This window comes from Oenanthe melanoleuca, chromosome 2 (assembly GCF_029582105.1).
Source record: "Oenanthe melanoleuca isolate GR-GAL-2019-014 chromosome 2, OMel1.0, whole genome shotgun sequence".
NCBI lineage: Eukaryota > Metazoa > Chordata > Aves > Passeriformes > Muscicapidae > Oenanthe > Oenanthe melanoleuca.
The window spans coordinates 125,482,111-125,503,192 of record NC_079335.1 but is presented as its reverse complement, the minus strand read 5'-3'; the positions used below and the strand labels follow the sequence as shown (position 1 = coordinate 125,503,192).

Sequence of the window (21,082 nt, the reverse complement as noted above, 5' to 3'; positions counted from 1 at the left end):
TATTTGTGATGTGAGATTTAATTTATTTACTCAATTATGCTCTGAATGCTCAGTAAAGGGGTTCTTAAATACAGATTTAGGATCCATCTGGAAGTAAAGTTAAAAGTTGTGCAGAGGGCAGAGAGGGCATGTTCACACTGCAGATTCTCATTGGCTTGGGGTCAATTACTGTTCCAGTGCAAATGACTTTTAGGTTTCAGATCCCCAAGTTTTTGAGAAGTACTTAGATTTACAAAGAAACACCAAACTTTAAAAGTTACCAGCAGTGGAAATGTGGTACCTTCACATTTTCAGTATTTCAGATTTCCATCTTTGTAAGTCTGCTCATACTTTGTTTATTGAGGCTGGCAAAGAATGGGAGAAGAGACTAGAAATTCACCACATTTGCAGGGTTGTTCTTATCCCAAAGCAGAGTTATTTTGCTACATGAACACTTTGTGGTGTTTTAATTAAGGTAGCATTATTGCTAACAATTTTAATACAGAGAAAATTGTCTGTACTTTTGTTTATGTTTTATTTCAGATAAAATATATTTATTAAGTAAATAAAATAAAACTCAACTCTTACTTTCAACATCCCATGCCACAACAAATATTTTAATTTGTGCTGTGTTTCTGTACCTCATAAAGAAAAACAACCAGCATCCATCTAAATCTATCTTCCTGATAGATTTAGTCACCCAGAGCAACCACACAAAACCTTCTGCCAGAGCAAATGCTCACTAAGCTGGGTTTTCATGTCTTGGGTGTGATGTTTGAGAGGAAACAGATACTGCAGAGGTGAAAAATGTGAGGTTGCTTTCCTCTTAAAGTATACCTTGAATCCATTAATTCAAATGTCAGCTTCCTTCTGTACTTTTTGATACACTGATACATTAATTACATGTTTCTGCTGTTCTTGTGAAATCCATTAGTCAAACCACCCTACTGTCAAAATAGGAATTATTGAGATAGTATCAGCATTCTCAATATTACTGTCACTAGTGTATGGTGCTATTTATAAAGCAGAGAGTAAAATGTACCTTATGTGTGCAATGATAACATTTCAAACCATCTTGAGATGAAGAAAAACAACATTTCCCATTGGAAAATATTTTGATTAGAAATTACTCAGTAAGTACCTTTAAAACTCAGCCCTTCCTGCAAAATCCAAGTGTGATGACAGCCCTAAACTCAGTGTGTATGTTATACCAAATTTTTTGTGGCTGGAAGTCATCATCCCTTGACTGAAGTCCATAAAGACTGCCACAAGCACACTGAAGCTGCAAACAGTATCCTAAACCTCAGATCCTGAATTTAACTTTTCAGAGCACTCTACCAAACAGAGCAAGAAAATATCATTAGCAAAGAGAGAAAACAATCAATATAATGGTAAAGCATTTCCATTTTGAACATCCACATGAACAGAACTGACTGTGAAACATCTTGCACTTACACGTTGTAAACATATACATTATTAAAACCAACATGTTCATTATTGAACTCTCCATATTATGCACATTTCTTTTACAATCAGCTCATCTGTGTCTTTAGAAAGCAGGAATGCCTTCTGCAGCCCTCCTGGGAAGTGCAGTGTGCCCTAAAGCTATTCAGAATAATACAGATTCATAGCAGAGCCACTTAATAACTGACTCCTCCATTTCCTATTGTTCACTGGTGAAAGTAGAAATAGCAATATGAGAAAAACTGTTTGAAAAAATAACTGTCTTTGTATTCCTTGAAGTCTGAAAAATAGGCATGTGGCTGGAACAAACACACACATGGTATTTTCTTGTAAGTGTTCTGCTGGACTGACCATGTGATGACCTGCACTGCCAGCAGAGAATTCCTCTTGTTCCCCAGCTCCTCTTTTGTTCTACAGTGGCAGAGCCAGCAGCTTCTCTCACTCTGGGGATGTGTCGTGGTGCACAGCTGGTGCATGTGCTGGTGGTGAGAACAGAGCAGCCTCCTTCCCTGCAAGGCATTGCCTCCTGTGTGCATTGGACAAATCTGTCCCTCCTCACAGTGCTGGCTCTGCAGCTCTTCCTCGTGAGCTCAGTCCTGGAAGGGACTTTTCCAGTGAGATGGTCACTCAAAATCTACAAAATGAGGGTAAAGCTTAGGATCTGGTGGTGTCAGGGAAGGAAAAATCAGCCTGGCTGGATAAAATATTTAAAAATTATTTCAGATCACCGTGGAGGAAATGGTCTCATATTTTTGAAGCCTACATTGAACTGTATTGTGTAACTCATTCCTGAACACTGAAGAGTTGTTCATTGCTCATCCAAGTTAACAGGGATTTTTCTGCTAATTTCAATCATAGCAGAAATAGGTTATAAAGGTTTTTGGCAAGACTATCTAATGATAATAAACTAAGGAGAGCAATCAGATTCTAAAGGTAGATGTTTCCTGTGCTAAGATATTGGTTCCTGATTTCTTTCATGGGACTATTTACTGCCATGATCACAAATTCATAACAGAGACAAGCATTCATCTAGCACTCAATTCAGAATGCCTACTGAATTAACCCATAGTTACCAAACAAATTTCACAGTTTGTTCAGAGTAAGAGAATTGTGTCTTAATGATGAGTTCCTGGGCAGAGTAATAGGGTGACAATTTTTCCTGTAAATAAATATTCTTGAACTACCAGTATTGTTAAACAAAATCTATTTGGAGATGCCTTCAGAACTTGTGTCATTAACTCTGAAGAATGGATCTGTTTCTCTGAGGATGTTTGAGATCTTGGTATGCAATAACTATTTCATCTTAATTTGACTTATGCTCTGCTAATGGGATGATAATATTTTGGGGTATCCTTTGGGGATGGTAATATTTTGTGGCATTCTTTGGAAAGCATCAAGATTTCAATACTTTGGAATGACTTTCTGTTCATATGTTTGATTTGTCTTGCAATGTGTGAAATCTTTTAAGCAGACATCAATTTCATTAAAAGGGAAAATAAAGGACTCCAAGTCAGTTACACATAGTGAAAGTTGATGGTTTAAAATCTAGTGTTAAGGAAAAGTACCAAAAGCAAAAAGTGCTGAAAGTTTCCAATTGCCACATATTGGTTCTTTCTTTCCTATTTGCTATGGGCTACCTGGGGGTGTTACAAATGTCAGATGGGATCAGGAGATGTGGAGATTATGCAGCCTGTGGGCAGGCCCATGTTCACTCCCTCCTGCAGTGCACAGGAACAAATGCTGTTCCAGGTCTGCATCACACTGCCTCTACATCACTGCTGTCAGAGGCTGGTGTGGTTTGAACAGGATGTGTCCTTCTGCCTGGGCCTGAGCTCTGACACAGCATCTTAGATTTCCACACTCCCACCCTTCCTCCCAATTTTTTCACAAGCAGAACATGAAATGATGTGTTTGCAGTGGCTGTAGGTGCTCAGCTAGGCAGACGTCTCTCCAGATTTTAATGCAACGAGTTCAGAGTCCTCCAGGTATCTTCCATTTAGCTGTTCATTGCTGGCATCGTGATGGCAGAGGTAGACAGGCACCTCTGTGATTGACGTGGCAGTGTAGGAGGTAGATCGTGTGGAGCAGTGCTCCCGGCGCCTCTCGCCCCACTGGGCTTTGTACTGGGTCCACTGCCTCTTGAGAGCCCCTTGGACCTGTCAGGGACACACACAGCCAGGGTGAGGCATGATGGAAACCCCTGCAAAGGAAAGAGAAAAAAGAAAAAAGAAAAAAAGAGAAAAGAAAAAAAGAGAAAAGAAAAAAAGAAAAAAGAAAAAAGAAAAAAGAAAAAAGAAAAAAGAAAAAAGAAAAAAGAAAAAAGAAAAAAGAAAAAAGAAAAAAGAAAAAAGAAAAAAGAAAAAAGAGGAAAGAGGAAAGAGGAAAGGGAAGTTTCAGGAAAGGAAAGGAAAGGAAAGGAAAGGAAAGGAAAGGAAAGGAAAGGAAAGGAAAGGAAAGGAAAGGAAAGGAAAGGAAAGGAAAGGAAAGGAAAGGAAAGGAAAGGAAAGGAAAGGAAAGGAAAGGAAAGGAAAGGAAAGGAAAGGAAAGGAAAGGAAAGGAAAGGAAAGGAAAGGAAAGGAAAGGAAAGGAAAGGAAAGGAAAGGAAAGGAAAGGAAAGGAAAGGAAAGGAAAGGAAAGGAAAGGAAAGGAAAGGAAAGGAAAGGAAAGGAAAGGAAAGGAAAGGAAAGGGAAGTTTCAGGAAAGGAAAGGAAAGGAAAGGAAAGGAAAGGAAAGGAAAGGAAAGGAAAGGAAAGGAAAGGAAAGGAAAGGAAAGGAAAGGAAAGGAAAGGAAAGGAAAGGAAAGGAAAGGAAAGGAAAGGAAAGGAAAGGAAAGGAAAGGAAAGGAAAGGAAAGGAAAGGAAAGGAAAGGGAAAAGGAAAAGGGCTGATGCTGCAGCTGGATTCTTGCCCCTGAAATGCCTAATGCATTTTGATAACTGAAGAAGCTCAGCCTTGAGTAATGAGCCTTTCTTATGAATAGTAGAGTGAGAGCACAAGCTCAAACCATCTTTTTTTGCTCTCTGCTGAACTGCTTGTTTGTACAAGGACCTGGCCACAAATGGATAATGGATTGTACAAATTGCTGATTTGAGTAAAACTTGCTAATCTAGTTTTCTGCCACGATTCCAAGAATCTCAGATGTTTGTAACTCAGTGCCAGCTAAAACCATTCAGGCATGGATTTTAAATATGTAAGCAGCATTACTGAAAATCACATGCACAGCCATGACATATTAATGGCTGAGGAGGCACCTGGGGACCAGGAGGTGCAGGGTGATGCCTGCCATGCTTTCCACTGTGATGGCAGATAAAAGAAAGCAAAGACTGAAGTAATGAAGAGCTCAGGTTTATTTACTCTAGTCTCCAAGACTTTAATGCTTTTCTCTTCTCTATTAGCCATTCACAGCTCATTGGCACATAAGACACATGGCTGCTTTTTCCCCAAATAGACTTTCCATTCTGTTGTCCAGCCTTGCAGTCTAGAATCAATCCCAGGCTTGAAAATGTGGTCTGGGGAGCAGACTATTGCAGAGACCTGGTATCATCTGTACATAACTGTTGGTGTTGGACAGAGAATCTACAGTGCTGCTGGACACCAAGATTTTATAAGAAAAGGTACAAGAATATTTTTCATTTCAAAAGTAAAAAACCCCACATTGTTTGTGTGTTCTTCCAGATGAATGCATACATTGGTACAGCTTTTTATTATTATTTTTAGATTTCTTTCTGTAGATGGGCTCATGGTTCTAGAGGTAAGTGCAGCACTATTGATGAATGCACTTTAAAACACAGTAAAGAAGTTCTGTGTTTAGCATTGTTTGTCCTGGCTAAGATTAATGTATTTCTGTCTTGAAGTTAAATGTTCCAGTAGGAAAAAGTAAATCCCAGATTAGCCAAGCTTCTGCAGTAGTAAAATTAATCTCCTTGCCCCACACTGAATTTTCTCGTGAGTAATAATTTCAGCCTCTATGGCAGCAGATGTATGCAGAAGCTTGGAAAAAATTTTATATCATGACCAAAGACAAGACTGCCTTTGTTCTATGCAATTCTGCATACAACAGGACTAGGAGAAGTTAGCTCAATTTTCTTAGTCAAACTCAGGTTAGTACTCCCTTTGGAAGGCCCTAATACCTGTTTGGCATTAGTCTGTTGCTGTTTTTCTATAGGTTTTGTGTCTTGTATGTCTACAGGTTGTGTAACTGCAGAAATAAATGGGAGGAAGGGGTCACAATCCTTTCAACCTCTCCTGGCCCAGCCCAGCCCAGCTACTCAAATGCATAAAATCTGCTGGGTGTTTATGGGTAATGTGCTGTTGCAAGTAGCATCAAACTGTCTTCAGTTGTATTAGAGATATTCATCTTTGATACTGCTCACCTTAATGGGAAATTCTAAAAAAAGCTTCCCTAAATAAAATTTCCTTGAAGAAAACAATGAGAGAGTAGCAGCACTCCTGCCACTGATAGTCTGCAAATCTGAATGGTGAAAAGTACCCAAGCACCAATAAAATCACTTTCAACATATCTGAGAAACCTGCATCCTCACAGTCATTTTTTTTACTGCCTGACATTGATCCATGTTTCTGACCAGCTGCTCCACCAAGGAGTCATCAGTCATGCATACAGGCAATGAGATGCCTTGGATGTATTCCTTGGTGCATACCTTGAGAATTGTATTCCTGGGGTTGCAAAGGTGGACATGCTCTTCTGACATTGTAGCATTGCCAAAAGTACTTTGCAATTAGAGTTAGTTGATGAAACTATGAAACTAATATACTTTAAGATACTTTATGTTTTCAGTGCATCTTACTGTGGCCTTTCCTAATTTTTAGCATTGCAACAACCTTTAATCTAGAAAAATCTGGGTGTTTTCATTAGAGATGGCACTAAAGCTATAAAACATAAAGGGAATCTGTTTAGCAAAACCAAATCTGAAAAAAAAATGGAGGTGACACTGTGGGGAGAGAAGAAAGCCATGTTCAAGACCAGGATTTTGGGGAAACACATTGTTTGGAGGCCAGTGAGGAGACACTGGAGTACTGCTTGTACCTAGAGATGCAGTCACTCTTACAGGCAGAGGATGCTTCAAAAACTGCCTGACTAATCTCGACTTTCTCCACAACAGGTCCTCCATACCAGGGAGTATCAGAAGTTTCCTTTGTTTCCAGGGCATGGATGTTATAGAGTGATGACAGCAAGGCTGAAGGAGAAAGGTGATAGTAGCCTGCAGATACTGGGGACAGAAATGTGTTAGGAAAAGAGTTGTGCATCTCTTCAACTTTGTTTAGCTGGATGCATGAAACTGTGAACTTCTGTAACATGATCTTTACAGCTCTCATTTCATGTTAGGTTCTGATGTGATGAGCTGCTCACATTTTGCCATTCTCTTTCATGCCTCCTGAGGAGCCCTGCTACAGAACTGCAGCTGAGGCCTCTCATCTTTTTTATTCTTCAGTTTCTCTTTATGTTCACACAGGGAGCCAGCCAGAGGCAAATGTACACAGATGTCAACAAGTGGTGGCAGAATTTAATACTCTCTTATATCCTGAATGTTATCAAATCAGCCAGTAACACCTTATCAGTAAGATAACTTGCTTCCAGTCTCTATCAAAATATCAGTGTGGTCATGCCATTATATGGAATTTGCTGGTTTCTAATAATATACAGGGATAAACAAGAGCACAAATATCTCTCTGTGTTGACTTACTGAGTGTTAGCATCACAAAGTTTGCTCTGTATCTAATTCATCAGCTCTGGGTTGAAAATGAACTTTTTAAGAGACTTCCTAGCTTTGCTAAGAATCATGGTGTTTTATTTTGCTACAGCTGAATGCTCTTGATGTGTTGAAAAAGCTTTTTTCTGCCAAGCATCTTTGGAAAATTGCTTGCTTGTGGAATTTAAATGACTCTTGACATATTTTAATCTGCTATTTTTTGTTTAAAAAAAAAGAAGGTAAAGTGGATTTAAAACCCACTGTAGGTGTATATATATATATATGATCCAGCTGTAAGAGAATGGGAGAGATCTTTGCCTCCACAGTTTTTATTTCTCAATTGCTGTGCATGAAACATTGGCTGTAAAAAGGCAGTGCTAATTCTCAAAGGAGCACAAGTAATTGCACTCCTCCACCTCTGACAGAGATGGATTTGCCATGGCTCTGGCCTGGGCTCCCCACAGCATTCTTCAGGCAGATCCCTGAATAACTTCTCTGCTTCTGAGTGAGTATTGTGGTCCTTCCTGCTGTTCTGGGCCAGGAAAGAGAATAAAGCATTTTCCTCCTTTACTTAGACCTCCATCTCAAACTTGCAGATAGTAGGGCAAGAGTGTTGTGCCTGTACCTCATCAGGTGCCATCTGCCTTGCAATGGTAACACACCTGATTAATCTGCTCTGAGATATTCCATCCACACTCTGCACAGAGCTGTCAGAAATGCACACCACTGCTTGTGTGTAGAGAGCAAAAACAACCTGGTGTGGTTTCAAAGTTTGTACTGTAATATGCTTCACATCTGCATTAATGAATAGCAAGATGACTATTTTACAAGTTCTGCTCATTTTCTGCTTTTTGTGTACTTACCTCGCCATTGAAGAAGCAGAATATTGTAGCTACAAGTAAACCCTAAGAGAAGGAAAAGAAAAGAGTTTAGGGATCAGAATATACAGACTTCATCATATTTTGGAAATTTGGACCTAATGGATACAAGATAAAAACATTAATCCACTTCCTCTGCATCACAGACACTCCCTATCTTTCACTGGTATGCTATTAAATGGATTTTTTGTCTTTTCATAATGTTTTACCATTTCCCCCTCTGTATTACTAGAATTTATTGATTATCTGTTACAGCTATGAAGTTATTTATATTTAAGAGAAGCAGAAAAGAAAAATAAAAGGTAGGTATATATTTTGCTTACAGAGGAGAGCCACACTGCCACTGATTTTGCTGAAGAGATGGTGGAGGAATTTTGTCCTATATGTTTCCACTCATTAATCAGAGTGTAGCTATCCAGTCAAAAGTCAAAAGTGTCAGAAACAGAGAATCCAGCTGTCCCAGGAAGGCTTTAAATTGAACTGTATGTCAGGATAAGTGAACTGCTATGTTGGGCACCACAATGGATGGAGAGGATATGAGAAGAGGTGTAAATGCCAGAAAGAGGGAAAAATCCATCATAACATGTGAGTTGGAAGGTAGGGAGGCAGAAAAAAAAAGCCACTCACTGCACATCATAGCTTGGCTGTAGAAGGCTTTAATTTAATTTCACCATCACCACAGTTGTTCAGATAGCTTTTCACTACTGCTATAGGATTAAACAGGGCCAAGGCAGGAATATGAGATGGGAAAGTATGAAATTATTAAGAGAGAAAATCCTTGCACAGAGCCTGCCATTCAGGATTATGTAGTTACACTGGTCCATGTCCTAAATTAACTCACTCTTATTAAAAAAGCATTTCATAGGATCACTGGGAGCCAAATGCCTTCATTTGAAATTACTTAAAGCAATTATTATAAACTAAATGTATGACAGTTTGTGAAATTGAGGGGAAAACTGCAATGCAGCTCGTGCTCCCAAGGGCTGCTTTGAAGAGCTTTACAGCTGTATCTTTTCTATAAAACCTTCATTTAAATGATTACCAGTTGAACTGCAGATAATGCTTTGCAAAATGTCTTGAACTCTCAGATGCATATTTTGCACCACAAACAGAATAAGCAATAATTTTTTACAAAATGTTTATATAGAGATACACAGGCTGGTTTGGACAAGTGCTGACCACTTCAATATTGACAATTATTTTTCTCTAACAGATTTTCTCTGGTGCAGAATTTGTTATTTGACATAAATTCAAATATCAACATGAAACAGCATGTAGGAGGAGGATGAAGGGTAGTCATAGTAAGAAAAAAAGTTTCTTTTCATATTTTGGCAAAGCAGTGAGTATTCTCAAAATACTCCAATCTCAGCATGCAGTCAGGAATACACAATAGCTTGTCCATAAACTTTGGGCTGAGAAGCTCCACAAATTCTAACAAAACCTTACAACTCTAAAGCAGGACTTTGCCAGACCAGATGCTCCTAAATCAAAATTTTTGCAAGGGTAGAAAAGGTGCCAGTTCCTTGCAGCCTGTACCAATGCTGTTTGAGCTGTGCTGCAGAAATGTGCCCAGCTGGGCAAAACCTCTGCTCTTGCACTGCACTGTGCACCCTTGAAGCAGGGTCTGCTGTTGTGCTAAATGAGGTTTCACTAACAGCAGTCAGCCATAGTGGCAAACCAGATGGATCTTGGTCTCCTCTGGGAGCAGGGATGCTCAATGGACAGTCTACACGAGGCATGGAAAATCAGAAGACAGCAGGGGGAGAGAAAGAAGCAGGGGGATAGAAAGAAGCAGAGAATTTTTTTTCAAGTTTACTCTTCAGTGAGAGTGTTTAGGGGGACTGTAGGAACCTCAGTTCAGAAATTGAACCTGAACTACTGAAGTGAAGCCATTTTCCATTTCAGTTCTGTCACATCCTGCAATTGCTCCACTTTTCTGTTATTCAAGAGTTTTGTTCCCTTAACTGTTTTCTACTGCCAACTTCTGACAGAAAAGCTAAAGAGGAAGGTGGAGTGATGCCTCATATCCCTTTCAGTTTCTCTTCTAGTTTAGAGTGAGAAAGTACACCTGGCTTCTTGTCATTTCGAGACCACGCACGTTGTACATGTTCTGGCTGAAGAAATTGTTTTCTCTAGTCTGTTCCATGCATATCCCATTGCTCTTCTTCCACCTGCCATGGCCCTCTGGACTCTGCCACCTATCTTTTTGTTATTTCTATTTCTATTTCTATTTCTATTTCTATTTCTATTTCTATTTCTATTTCTATTTCTATTTCTATTTCTATTTCTATTTCTATTTCTATTTCTATTTCTATTTCTGTCTCTTCATACATAAAGTTTTGCCCATTGTTCAGAGGACTGTTGTTATCTTCAGCTGTAAAGCTACAGAGATATCAGTAGCAGACACCAGCTTTGTCTGTCTGGAGCCAGGAGGGCTTGGGATGACCATAATTCTACAGGGGATCTATTAAAACATGTGACAGACTACATGTAGGTTAATTATTTAATTTAAGGTCCATGGGCTATTTCTCATATCTCTTTGACATATATCTTCCAAATTCTAACTGCTACTGGTTTTTGCTCAGGATACAATTCTTGCTGAGGACGAGATGTCTTAGTCAATTATATTTCTCTGCCACTGTGTGGAGTTGTTAAACTAACCTGTGATATATTGTCTGCTCCCAGCAAGATAACGTTGGCTGTGGTGTTGAAAGCAGAAATGAAGAATATATTTATTTTAAGATGAGGGCCTTTAATGAGTTCTTCTGAAATTCTTTATTTCTGAAACTGTGTGAAGAACAAATGAATGTGGCTTTTAGCTGAACCATGCCATAGGGATTCTCAGAGACAGCAGCTCTCAGACCTTCACATACCTTATTAACTCTGTAGTGAGGTTTTTCCAGTGTTTAAGTGACTCTACTGGCCTAAGTAAATTCTTTACTTGATGGGTATTTAATTTGTATCTCACTCTCCTAGAAGACATAAGTGCCTTGGAGAGAAGTTCAAGTAATTTGCACAGGATAAAAATAAACAGATATGCAGATTCTGCAAATTTACATAGGTTTCCCATACCTCTTTTTATTTTTTTACTCTAGTTTATGTCTCCATTAAACAAAAAAAAAACCCCATATATAGCTATATTTATTTCTGCTGTTCCTGACCATGTCCAGGCCCTAGCTTCTGCCCTAATCAACTATACACTGTGTTGCTGTTAAGATTTTAGTGTGGTTATATATACATTATTGATGGTAGAAGATAATTAATGGGTGGTCATAATATAAAAATGAGTTTTTGATTCTCTACGTGGACTTTGTTCCATGTCTATTCACTTCTCACTTCTGGAGCTGAATGGACAGCAAAAAAAAAAAAAGAAAATCATGGCTGAGGTTGCTAGTAGAAGTACATCCCATTCCCACCTCTCTCATTTTGGCAAGGATAAAAAGCTTTGAGAAAAACAGCAGTGCATTTCTCACCAACTTCATTCACAGCACACTCTGAGGTAAATTACTGCATTATGAATTGATAATTTATGTTCCAAGGAAAAAAATCAGCCAAGCAAAGAACGTGTCTGTGCAGCTCCTGCTGCCACTGAGGTTGGGAGATTATCCTGAGAGGGCTGAAGACAGCAGCCCAACTGCTGCAAAATGATAGAGGCATCCAAAGCTCTTGCTTTGCTTCTCCTGCTCTCTGTGGGGGTTTCATTACTGTCATTTTTTTGCATGAAATTTTCATATAAAAGTGCCAGTTTATTATATCCAGCTTACAAAAGCCATTTTCCCTAACCTTAATTGGCTCAAAATATTAAAAAGCTATTAAACTACTAATAATTCAAAGAGAAAAAAAGAATAGAAAATAAAGAAAATACGCTTATGTTGTCAAAAGCAGTCCTATAACCTTAAGTTTGAACAGAAGGAGAAAATATTTCTGCCTGGTTTGGCATTACAGAGGATATTTATTTCCTTTTAAACTGAGAAACAGATGGAATGAATACCTTCTAAAATACATTGAAATTTCTCACTATTTTTAACAGGCTACTTTTAAATGGGTTAATTTTGTTCTGTATAAAGCTGCATAGAAAGCTGAAATTATGCATATTTATGCTGTCCAAACCCAGGCCTAAAACATTCAAAATATCTTTGTACCAGACCAGGCACCTCTGAGCTGCATCCTCCTGCCTGGCAGGGTGGGGCTGCAGTCCTGGGGGTGCTGCCTGCAGTGTGGCACACGAGGGATCTCACTTGTGGAGAAGGAGACAGTGATTATTCTCTGTTCAGCAGAATAAACCCTTTTCATTTGCCAATAAAAACCAAGGCACTTATGCTGAATAGCATTTTAATTTCTCATTGGGAGTATACATTTAGAGCCTCAGTCACCAAGGCATTGAGAAGAGTAGCTTTGGCTACTGTATTCCTGTATTGCTGCTCCTCCACCCCTCCCTCACAAACCTCCATGGCTCTCTCTTCTTTGGCACAGTGACAGTGCCCTTTTATGTAGCCTGACTGCCTCTAAAAACCTGCCTGTGCTGGGGATAGAGTGGAATAGAATGGAAGTTGGTGTAGGGAGCTGGAAAGCTGAGGCTTATTCATCCCTGGGCTGGCTTGAGAGCTCTGGGAGGACTGTGTCTGTATGTGGGGCTAATTGATGCATCATGCAGTTGATTTTCTACTCTTCCTTTCTTCTTGTGAGGCATTTTCTATGGACAAATGTCAGAAATCAGAAGCTGGGGTAGTGGTCCTCAGCAGCAGAACCTCTGACAGAAACACAGCACCCCAATCTCTTTACAGCCTGCGACTTCTCAAAACATTTTCAGTGGTTCCAAGGATGAAGGAAGGACCAGCTCCAGCCCCAGCTCCAGCAGAGCCACATCTCTCTTGCTCTGCCTTGGAATGGAGACCTGAATGCAGCTCCATGCAGGACCCAGGGCTGCTGCTGCTGCACTCCTACACCTTTGCCCAGGTGTACCATTTTTCTTCACTGGGCAGTGTGATGGGGTTTTCAGGCTTTTGGCAGATGTTCTCATGCCAGAGGTGTGCTCATTCCAACTGAGGTGTGCTGGTTTTGTGTAGGGTAGAGTTAATTTAGTTCATAGTAGCTAGTAAAGGGTTCTGCTGTGGATGTGGGCTGGATAATGCAGGGATGTTTTAGCTATGGCTGATCAGGAAATCCAAAAGTCAAAAGTTTGCTGCTTTTCATCTCACACCACCTTGAGTGGGCTGGGAGTGCACAAGGAGGTGGGAGGGGACACATCAGGACAGCTCAACCCAGCTGATCCAAGGAATATCCCAGATCATATGGCATCATGATCAGCATGAAAAGTGGGAGAAGAAGAAAAAGGAGGATGTTTGGAGCACTGGTTGTTTTTCATCCCAGGTAATTTTTACGTGTGATGGAGCCCTTCTTCCCTGAGGATGGCTGAACAGCTGCCTGGCCATGAGATGGTGAGAATGAATTATTTTGCTTTGCTTGCATATGTGGCTTTTGCTTTATCTACTAAACTGGCTTTATCTCAACCCCTGCATTTTTACTTTTACCCTTCCAGCTGTCTCCTCCACTCCAGTGCAGGGAGGGAGTGAGTGTCTCTGTGGGGCTGAATCACCAGCTGGGCTTACACCACAATGTAATGGTTGAAATGTCTTTCTCTTGCTTGGTGTTTTTTAATTTCAACATTCTGGAGACAAAAGAGCTGATACTTGTGATGGTGAGAAAAGATATGAACCTCCACCTTCAGAGGATTAATGAGAAGTTGGCTAGCTGGAAATGTATATGCATTCCCACTTGCAGCACAACATCCAGCCTGCCATTTTTTAAACATTTATATCCCTGTTCTTCAGATCTGTTAAGAAGAATCTGGTCTATTGTGTGAAAGACACATGCAGTAGACATTCAGTGTTTGTGAATTGTTCATACAACCATATTTGAAAAACTACTTCTGCTTAAAATGGTGATCATTGATGATACCATCAAAAAAGAGTGGGACAGATCAAAACCAGACCTGCTGTTATTCAGAAGTGACTTCAGAAAAGGAAACCTAGCTTGTTGATAAATAAACTAAACTAAACCAAACTAAGCTAAACTAAAATACTGGTGTGTTGTTTCTTAACAGAAAAAACACTCTCTGAAAGAAATACCATTACATGGAGGTTTTTGGTGAACAAATTCTTTCTTATTTTCAATCCTCTGAGTTTTACAATAAACTGCAGTGCATGTTTGCACCACTTCTGTGTACATGAATTATATAACTAACACATCAATCCTTCATGTTCACTTAAAGAAGTCGTGTGCTGTGAAAACCTGTCTCTCTTTCTGTTTGAGAAAAGCCATACAATTTTCTCATTCAACCAGTGCAGAAATGAAGAATGTATAACATTTTGCACCAAAAAAAGATTGCTGATTTTCCCCAGGATGCCTGCTTGTGCACAACTGACATGATGAGCTGCAAAACCCCAGAGGCTGTTGCTGGTGTCTGCACAGGCTGGCTGTGCTGTGGGTCATGGGAGGGCAATGGCCAGTGGGGAAACACAGCCATCACACCAGCTCATACAGGATCTGCTAATTGCAGAACCAGCCCTAGAAGAAAATGAGCACCAGAGGAGTGATTATACAGCCAGTGGTCGATCTTAAATATGCATATGAGAAATGTAGGGAAATGATTAAGAATGTTTATTTTAGGTTACAGTTAAAAATCCAGCCTAAGTGGAAAAGCAGTTGGCTGCAGCCAGCAGGACAACTGCACAGCCCTTCCAAAAGGCCAAATTCCAGCAGGAAGCACACTGAGATTATACTGCAGAGGTGTCAAGAGTTCTGTGTGAGCAGAAGGAACCCATCAGGGATGAAACTTTCCTTCCCTGGACTCCTCCCTCACCCAACCCCCTTCATCACTGCAGCCTCCATTCTAACCTCAGTTTGGTGACTTTCTATTGCATAGTGATCACAATTAGAATTTTAATTAAGACAATTATAATTGGTTTTGCAATTCTCCAACAACTGCATGAGACTTATAAGATATTTTAATAGTAAAGTGATTATTTTAACACTCTGTCTTATCCTAATTTGTTAGAACTGTAATCAAATAACTTGTCAGCAAAAAATTAATTTGGAGATATTCCTTTATAGATTTTCTAAATGGGAAAGTAACAATGCAGGCAACAATAGAAGAAACAAGGCTGTCATTCCTTTTAAGCAGAACTGTAATATAAGATGTCATAGACTTCAAAAGCAGACCTATAACTTCAGTTATTCTACTCATGCAGCAGCAGGAACACCCACAGTTTTGAATGGATAAGGATGATAAGCAGGATATATAATCTGACAGGATGCATAGATTTTGGTAACCTTATTTATAATCTCATTTAAGGAAAAAGCACTACTGATTTTTTAAACTATCTTCTTATTAAAGCATTAAAATAATTTCTTCACTTACCTTCCATATGAATGGAAACAAGAAGTAGGTCACCATATTCATTGGGTTGACCACTGCTCACACATGCAGTGAAAAACTGCCTTTCCTAATCAATATAGGACTAGATATATTCTAGTCAGTCAACCAGATAAGTCAGCATTTGAAATCATTTTGGTTTGGCTTGTTTTGTTTTCAAAAGTAAATAAACTAGACTTACTGAATGATGTATTTTCAGAGCATTTTTGAAATCAAAATATCAGCCTGATAATGGAATATGCCTAATAATGGAATTCTAACTCCCAAATGCAGCTTAGTTGTCTCTGTTTTTATTTTGTGTGTTGGCATTCCCTTTGAACAACAGTTTGGAAATACTGCTTATTTTTGTATTAAGGTCACAGCACTAGTTCCAGTCAATTTGAGCACTTCAACAGAAGTTGTGCTGGAACATAAAAGCCCTCTGTGAAATCAGTTTTCTCTTCATAGTTTAGAAATAGTGTAAACTGATAATTTTGGTGACTTATTACATTGTTTCCCCTATCTTGTCTCTGTTCTTCACACAGTGGTTTGTTTAAGAGCAGATAATCCAATACTACGAAATGGTTGGAAGAGAACTGAAAACCCAGTTATTTTCAGCTTCAGGGGAAAACCCCTAACAACAGTACCTTTGAGCAAATTAGCTTAACATCAAACAATTCAACTACACTGAAGCTGCTACATACCTGGTAATGCATGAGTATATGCATGATGTAATCATATATTTCTCCAGCAAGTCGGTTTTCTGGTCTCCAGGGAATAATAACAAACTGAATTCCTAGTAAGGGCACCAGGATTAAAGTGGCTCTGACAGCTTTCATATACATGTTGGACTCAGCACGGTGGGTATCTCTCAGCTTTGTCACCAAAACTCGGACAATGTTAAGCAAAAAGAAAAAATTGACCTGCAAAAACAAAGCTATTGTAGGTGAAAGCATTAAAATTAAACAGACAATCAAAATAAAAATACACATAAATGTACATAAATGGCAGTAAAGTGTAATTTTCTAGCTTTATTGTATCTCATCATGGGCAGCTCCTTGGCAGTCAGGTCTTGGAAAATATCTTGAATATTTTCAGGAAAGATCTGTTAAGCAGCTCTACATACTTTGGAGCCTGCATGGATGCTTCAGGCAGGCAGGGGTCAGTTCTAGGATGCACTGGATGTTTTGACACTGATGTGGGCAAATTCAAGGTTTCCAGGGAACACTAAATATTATTTTTATATTGGAAGTTTAAATGGGGTGGATGAATTGTCCCCTAGAAATAACCATGTCTCTGTCCTGAGTCTGAGAGTTGCCAAGATGCCTTGCCAGGTGAGACAAACTCCAGCATGTCCCTGGGCACATGGGACCTATGGGAGCACACAATTTCCCTAAGGGGTGTGCTCCACGGACTATGCTCCAGGCTTGTGTGTGAGCTGGGGTGTAAGGCTGCTCCTGAGGAAATCCTAGGCCATCCCTCGCCTCCACCAGACTGCAGGGACCCCCTGGTACTCTACCCACAGGGAACAGTTGCTGTCTCAGGGCAGAAATGCCAGACACCAGCCCCTGACCCTTATGATCAGGGATACCAAGTAGTTCAGCATCTCCTCTCCTCAGTTATTTCTGGAATTCTGATCTCAGCATAGAGTAACCTGCCCTTGACCCTGGCTTCACAGACAGCTCCCTGTGGGATGAGCTGAGAAGGAAGAGGGAGGGCAGACCCAGGCTGACAATGAGCTCAGTGGTTGCCCTGTGGACATCCCTGGCATCACAGACCCTCTTGGTCTCCAGTGTACCCAGATCACTCTTTTCCACTCTGCTACAGTAAAATCAGGCACTTGAAATAATTATGTAAGTTGTATAATTTCCATAGATATTTCAAGAGCTCTAACCACATCTATATACCAGAATTTTCAGTTGATTTTTTTCAGAACAGTGAATCAGCAAGCTCTGGTAAAACATTTCATCACTTCTAAACTATGCTGGGAGGCCTTTCAACTGTTTTACATTTGTGCTGTACTAGAAAAGAGGAATAATAAATTACTTCTGAGGTCCCATTCAACATTAAATCTAAACCTTATTCACCATCCTATTCTGACTTCACTCACTCTGCTTAACCTTCTCTTTCAGATTTTCTGAAAGTAACTGTGAAAAGTCAAAGAATGACTACAAAGTTAAAAACCCTCTACTCTTCTGAATCAGTCTGCCACTATGGGATTTTTTGCAGCAAATCAAGCAGGACATACTGTAGGCATTGACATCTTCATAAGAAAAATAAGACTGGAAATTACATTAGCACAATACAGAAATTATGTCTTATTTTGAAAACAGCTAAAGATCGATCTTTTCCCATAATAGTCTCTAGTTTTTTTCTTTGTGGCCAAGATGTACAGATGGGGATCACAATGATAAAAAGAAAGGTTAAATGGATTCTCTCAGATGGTAATTGGCACTGCAATAGCAGATACAGTCAAGATCAAACCAATAAATCCACAATAAATGTGATTCTATGGGACCAACAGACTACCTATAATGCAGAGAAGGATGGGCTATTTCACATGGCTGTTAAAGACTGCTCTCCAGAAAGGGCAGAAAGATCTTTTCTGTTTTCAGCTGTTTTATGGAAAGGCGTTTATTCAAAGGTGTTCCCAGTACTCACTGTGGTATTATTTGATCTCTGAGGCAATTATTGCAGATATGTCCATGCAAGTAAGAGGAAAGAGACGGAAGCTCATCTTGGGTCACACAATTACATGAGCCTGGGGCTTGGGTTGAATAAAACCCTTTCTGCACCTGTCAGGAAGGTCAGGGTTATCATGCCCAGCTGCATGGCTGACATACCAGACATTGTGTGTATGCACATTGCCAAGGTGCACTTTGAATCTTGTTCTACTCAGCCCAGTCCAGTTCTTTCCCTGGCCTCTTTTAGCTCCCTGCTTTTGGACCATACCAGCTCAGTGACCAGCAAAGCCCATGCTCAGCCAAGGCATAGTTAAATGACTGATGTCACATAAATGCAGTGTGTTTGTCTCAAGTCCCACTGGAAAACAGTGTTGTGAGCCTGTCCTTTGTAACACTGAGTACAGAAAACCTCTAGCTACTTCTGAGTTTTGACCAAAATACTTATAGTAACAGAAGCTTCTACTTTGTTCAGGTTAGCAACATTTCTAAAATAATTATACAATAATAATTGTATAATATTCAAACAATAACAAACAATATTCTTACCAACAAAGCTGCCATTACAGGTCCATGAACAATATAAAGCAAGTGTGTGTCAACACTCATCCAGCAGCTGAAGGAGAAATATAGCATTAACATTTGTTATTAACTTGAATAAAATTTGCTGCACAGTTAAATAATGCTGAGTTCCTTCAAAAACTACTCACTTGTCATTGAAGTATCTGGCTCTTGCAACTGCATGAATGGATGCTGGCACTAAAGGGAACCCTGAAATGATTGAAGTTACAGATTAGTTTTGGTATTTGTTTAGCTTGAATTTCATATGTGTCACACACTAATAAGTCTCTTGTCCACAAAAGTATAGATGGGAAATCACATCTTTCAGGAAGGAACTTATTCTGTCACACCCAGATCCAGGCATCACCTCAATGGTGAGATGCAAAAGGGACTAACATCCACGGCAGGCCAAAAGGAGAAGCAAAACCCACAGACCATGCTCTCCTGGGGTATCTCAAAGCTGCAGCCAAGGCTCCCCTGCACTGCTGTGGCTTTTTCAGGGAAGGGTGTGAGCAGGCAGTGTGGGAAGGATGTAGGGATCATTCTGTTCTCAGAGGAGTCCTGCCTCAGGAAAGCAGGGACACTTGTTAAAATCATGTAAATAACTGTTGAGCAATAGAGAGGCACATTGACTTGCATGCCAGATTATGGAGCAATAAGAAACAGAGTGGAGAGTTTCTCTTTTGGAGCCAATGGCATGAGAAAGTGTTCAGAGCCAGGAAGTTTTTGTGATATCTTCTGTAGGTTCTCAGCATCTGTGCAGCCAAGCCCACTCCATGCAGCTTTATCTCAACAGGGAGAAGAGCTGTGAATCCCATAAATCCACATATCCTGACTTATTTGTGACACCTCAAAGGAGGCTTTGATGGGGAGCTGATGGAGCAAATTTACACAAATTTACACAATTTTATACACAATTTCACACAAATTTACACAAATTTACAGCAAATTTACAACACAGCACACTTAACAAAGCAGAAAGCTCAAGTTCTTATTTCACTGAGAGTGACAGTCTGGTCCACTCCTTTTCATTTCCTTTCATCTTGCTTAAATGTCAATATCCCCCTCCAAAAGGCTGGAAACCTGGAGCTGGGGAGCCTGCAGTGCAGGGTGATCCCAGTTTGCACAGCCTTGCACACACAGACAGCTGGACATGATCTGCTGCCTTGTCTGTCCTGTGCAGAGAGCTTGGTGCATGCCTTTGGTGCTACTGCTGCCTGCTCCCTGTGAACCACAGACCTTTCCACTCAGCTGAGGATTTTCTATAATTATAAATGAAAATGTGTGAAAATATCCCTTTGACACCATGATTAATTACAGAGGGATTAAAAGAACATAGCTCCTGTTTTTTAATCACATGTTAGTGGTTTCATAAAAATATTTAGAAGAGATGGAGGATCCTTTGCTATATTGTGGGGGGTGAGAATAAGGTCCAAAGATACATAAATAAGACACTCTCATGTTTACTCTACTGCCAAAAAAAAAAATAAAAAAAAAATAGAGCTTTTATTGCAATTTACCTTGGGATGACAATGCACCTGTGAGAGATCAAACTGCATTGCCTCTCCTTTATATGTTTTTAGAAAATGATGCCATGGCCTCTGACTGCAGAATCCACTTTTTGGGGGATGACGAACAGCAAAACAAAAAAAACCTCAGAATAAAAAGAAAGGAGCTTATGACCTCAGGGTGTGCTCATGGGATTGACAGCTTGAGAAAATAATTTTGATTGGGAAATGGAGCAAGTCTGAGCTAGTTTTATTGACAGATTGAAATGCAATTTTAAAGGGGCCTTTCTGTAATAGCAAAACTTCTTCAGCTGAAAACTGTGGCCTGGAGTATTGCAAGTAGAACATGTCACAAGATGTAAAAAGAGCTTTTTTCTTCTGCTAAATGCATTAGCCTAGCATATTTGGCTCAACAAACTCAAAAGCAAATCTCAAGAATGCAGTGGAAAGTCTTCATTAGCTGGTTACAGGCTAAGAAGCTCATGACCCTCTAAAGCTCAGATTTCCAGCTGCAGGATGGATGGGCTCTTCTAGGGCTAAACGTTTCTCTTGTAAAGGGCCAAAAAGCAGAGATTTATGGAGAGGTGGAGCATCAAAGACTGTGGGGTCATGGTTACATGTCTCACCCACACATGGTGAGCAGTGAATAATGCAGAGAAGGTCCCCAGCCACCCCAGGGGGAGACAAATCCCTTTAGGTCACGTCAGGTCCTTTACAGCACAAACTGGCTATTAGGTCAGTGTTCCCAGCACAATTTGGAAGGCACTCAGTTACTCAGTTTCAGCACTGTCCAATAAATTACTCCCTTTTCACTTTCATGTGGAGCTGCCTGAAGCAGCAGAGTGAACTGTACTGTTGCACACAGCTGATGCTGTTTTCTTGTCCTGCAT

At 39.9% G+C, this 21,082-nt stretch overlaps 1 protein-coding gene across 2 annotated transcripts in view; it reads right to left on the bottom strand.

Annotated features, from left to right (window-relative positions):
• Nucleotides 1–327: 327 nt before the first annotated feature.
• The window catches only part of CALCR (calcitonin receptor), a 143,904-nt gene continuing 123,149 nt past the window's right edge, over nt 328–21,082 (bottom strand). For both annotated transcript variants that reach the window (XM_056485660.1, XM_056485661.1), the window contains exons 9-13: nt 18,834–18,894; nt 18,673–18,739; nt 16,147–16,365; nt 8,014–8,055; nt 328–3,599 (exon numbers count right to left, since the gene is read on the bottom strand). In XM_056485660.1, the coding sequence (XP_056341635.1) occupies nt 3,378–3,599; nt 8,014–8,055; nt 16,147–16,365; nt 18,673–18,739; nt 18,834–18,894 (611 nt within the window). In that variant the 3' untranslated portion in view covers nt 328–3,377. The remainder of the gene's footprint in view (nt 3,600–8,013; nt 8,056–16,146; nt 16,366–18,672; nt 18,740–18,833; nt 18,895–21,082) is intronic.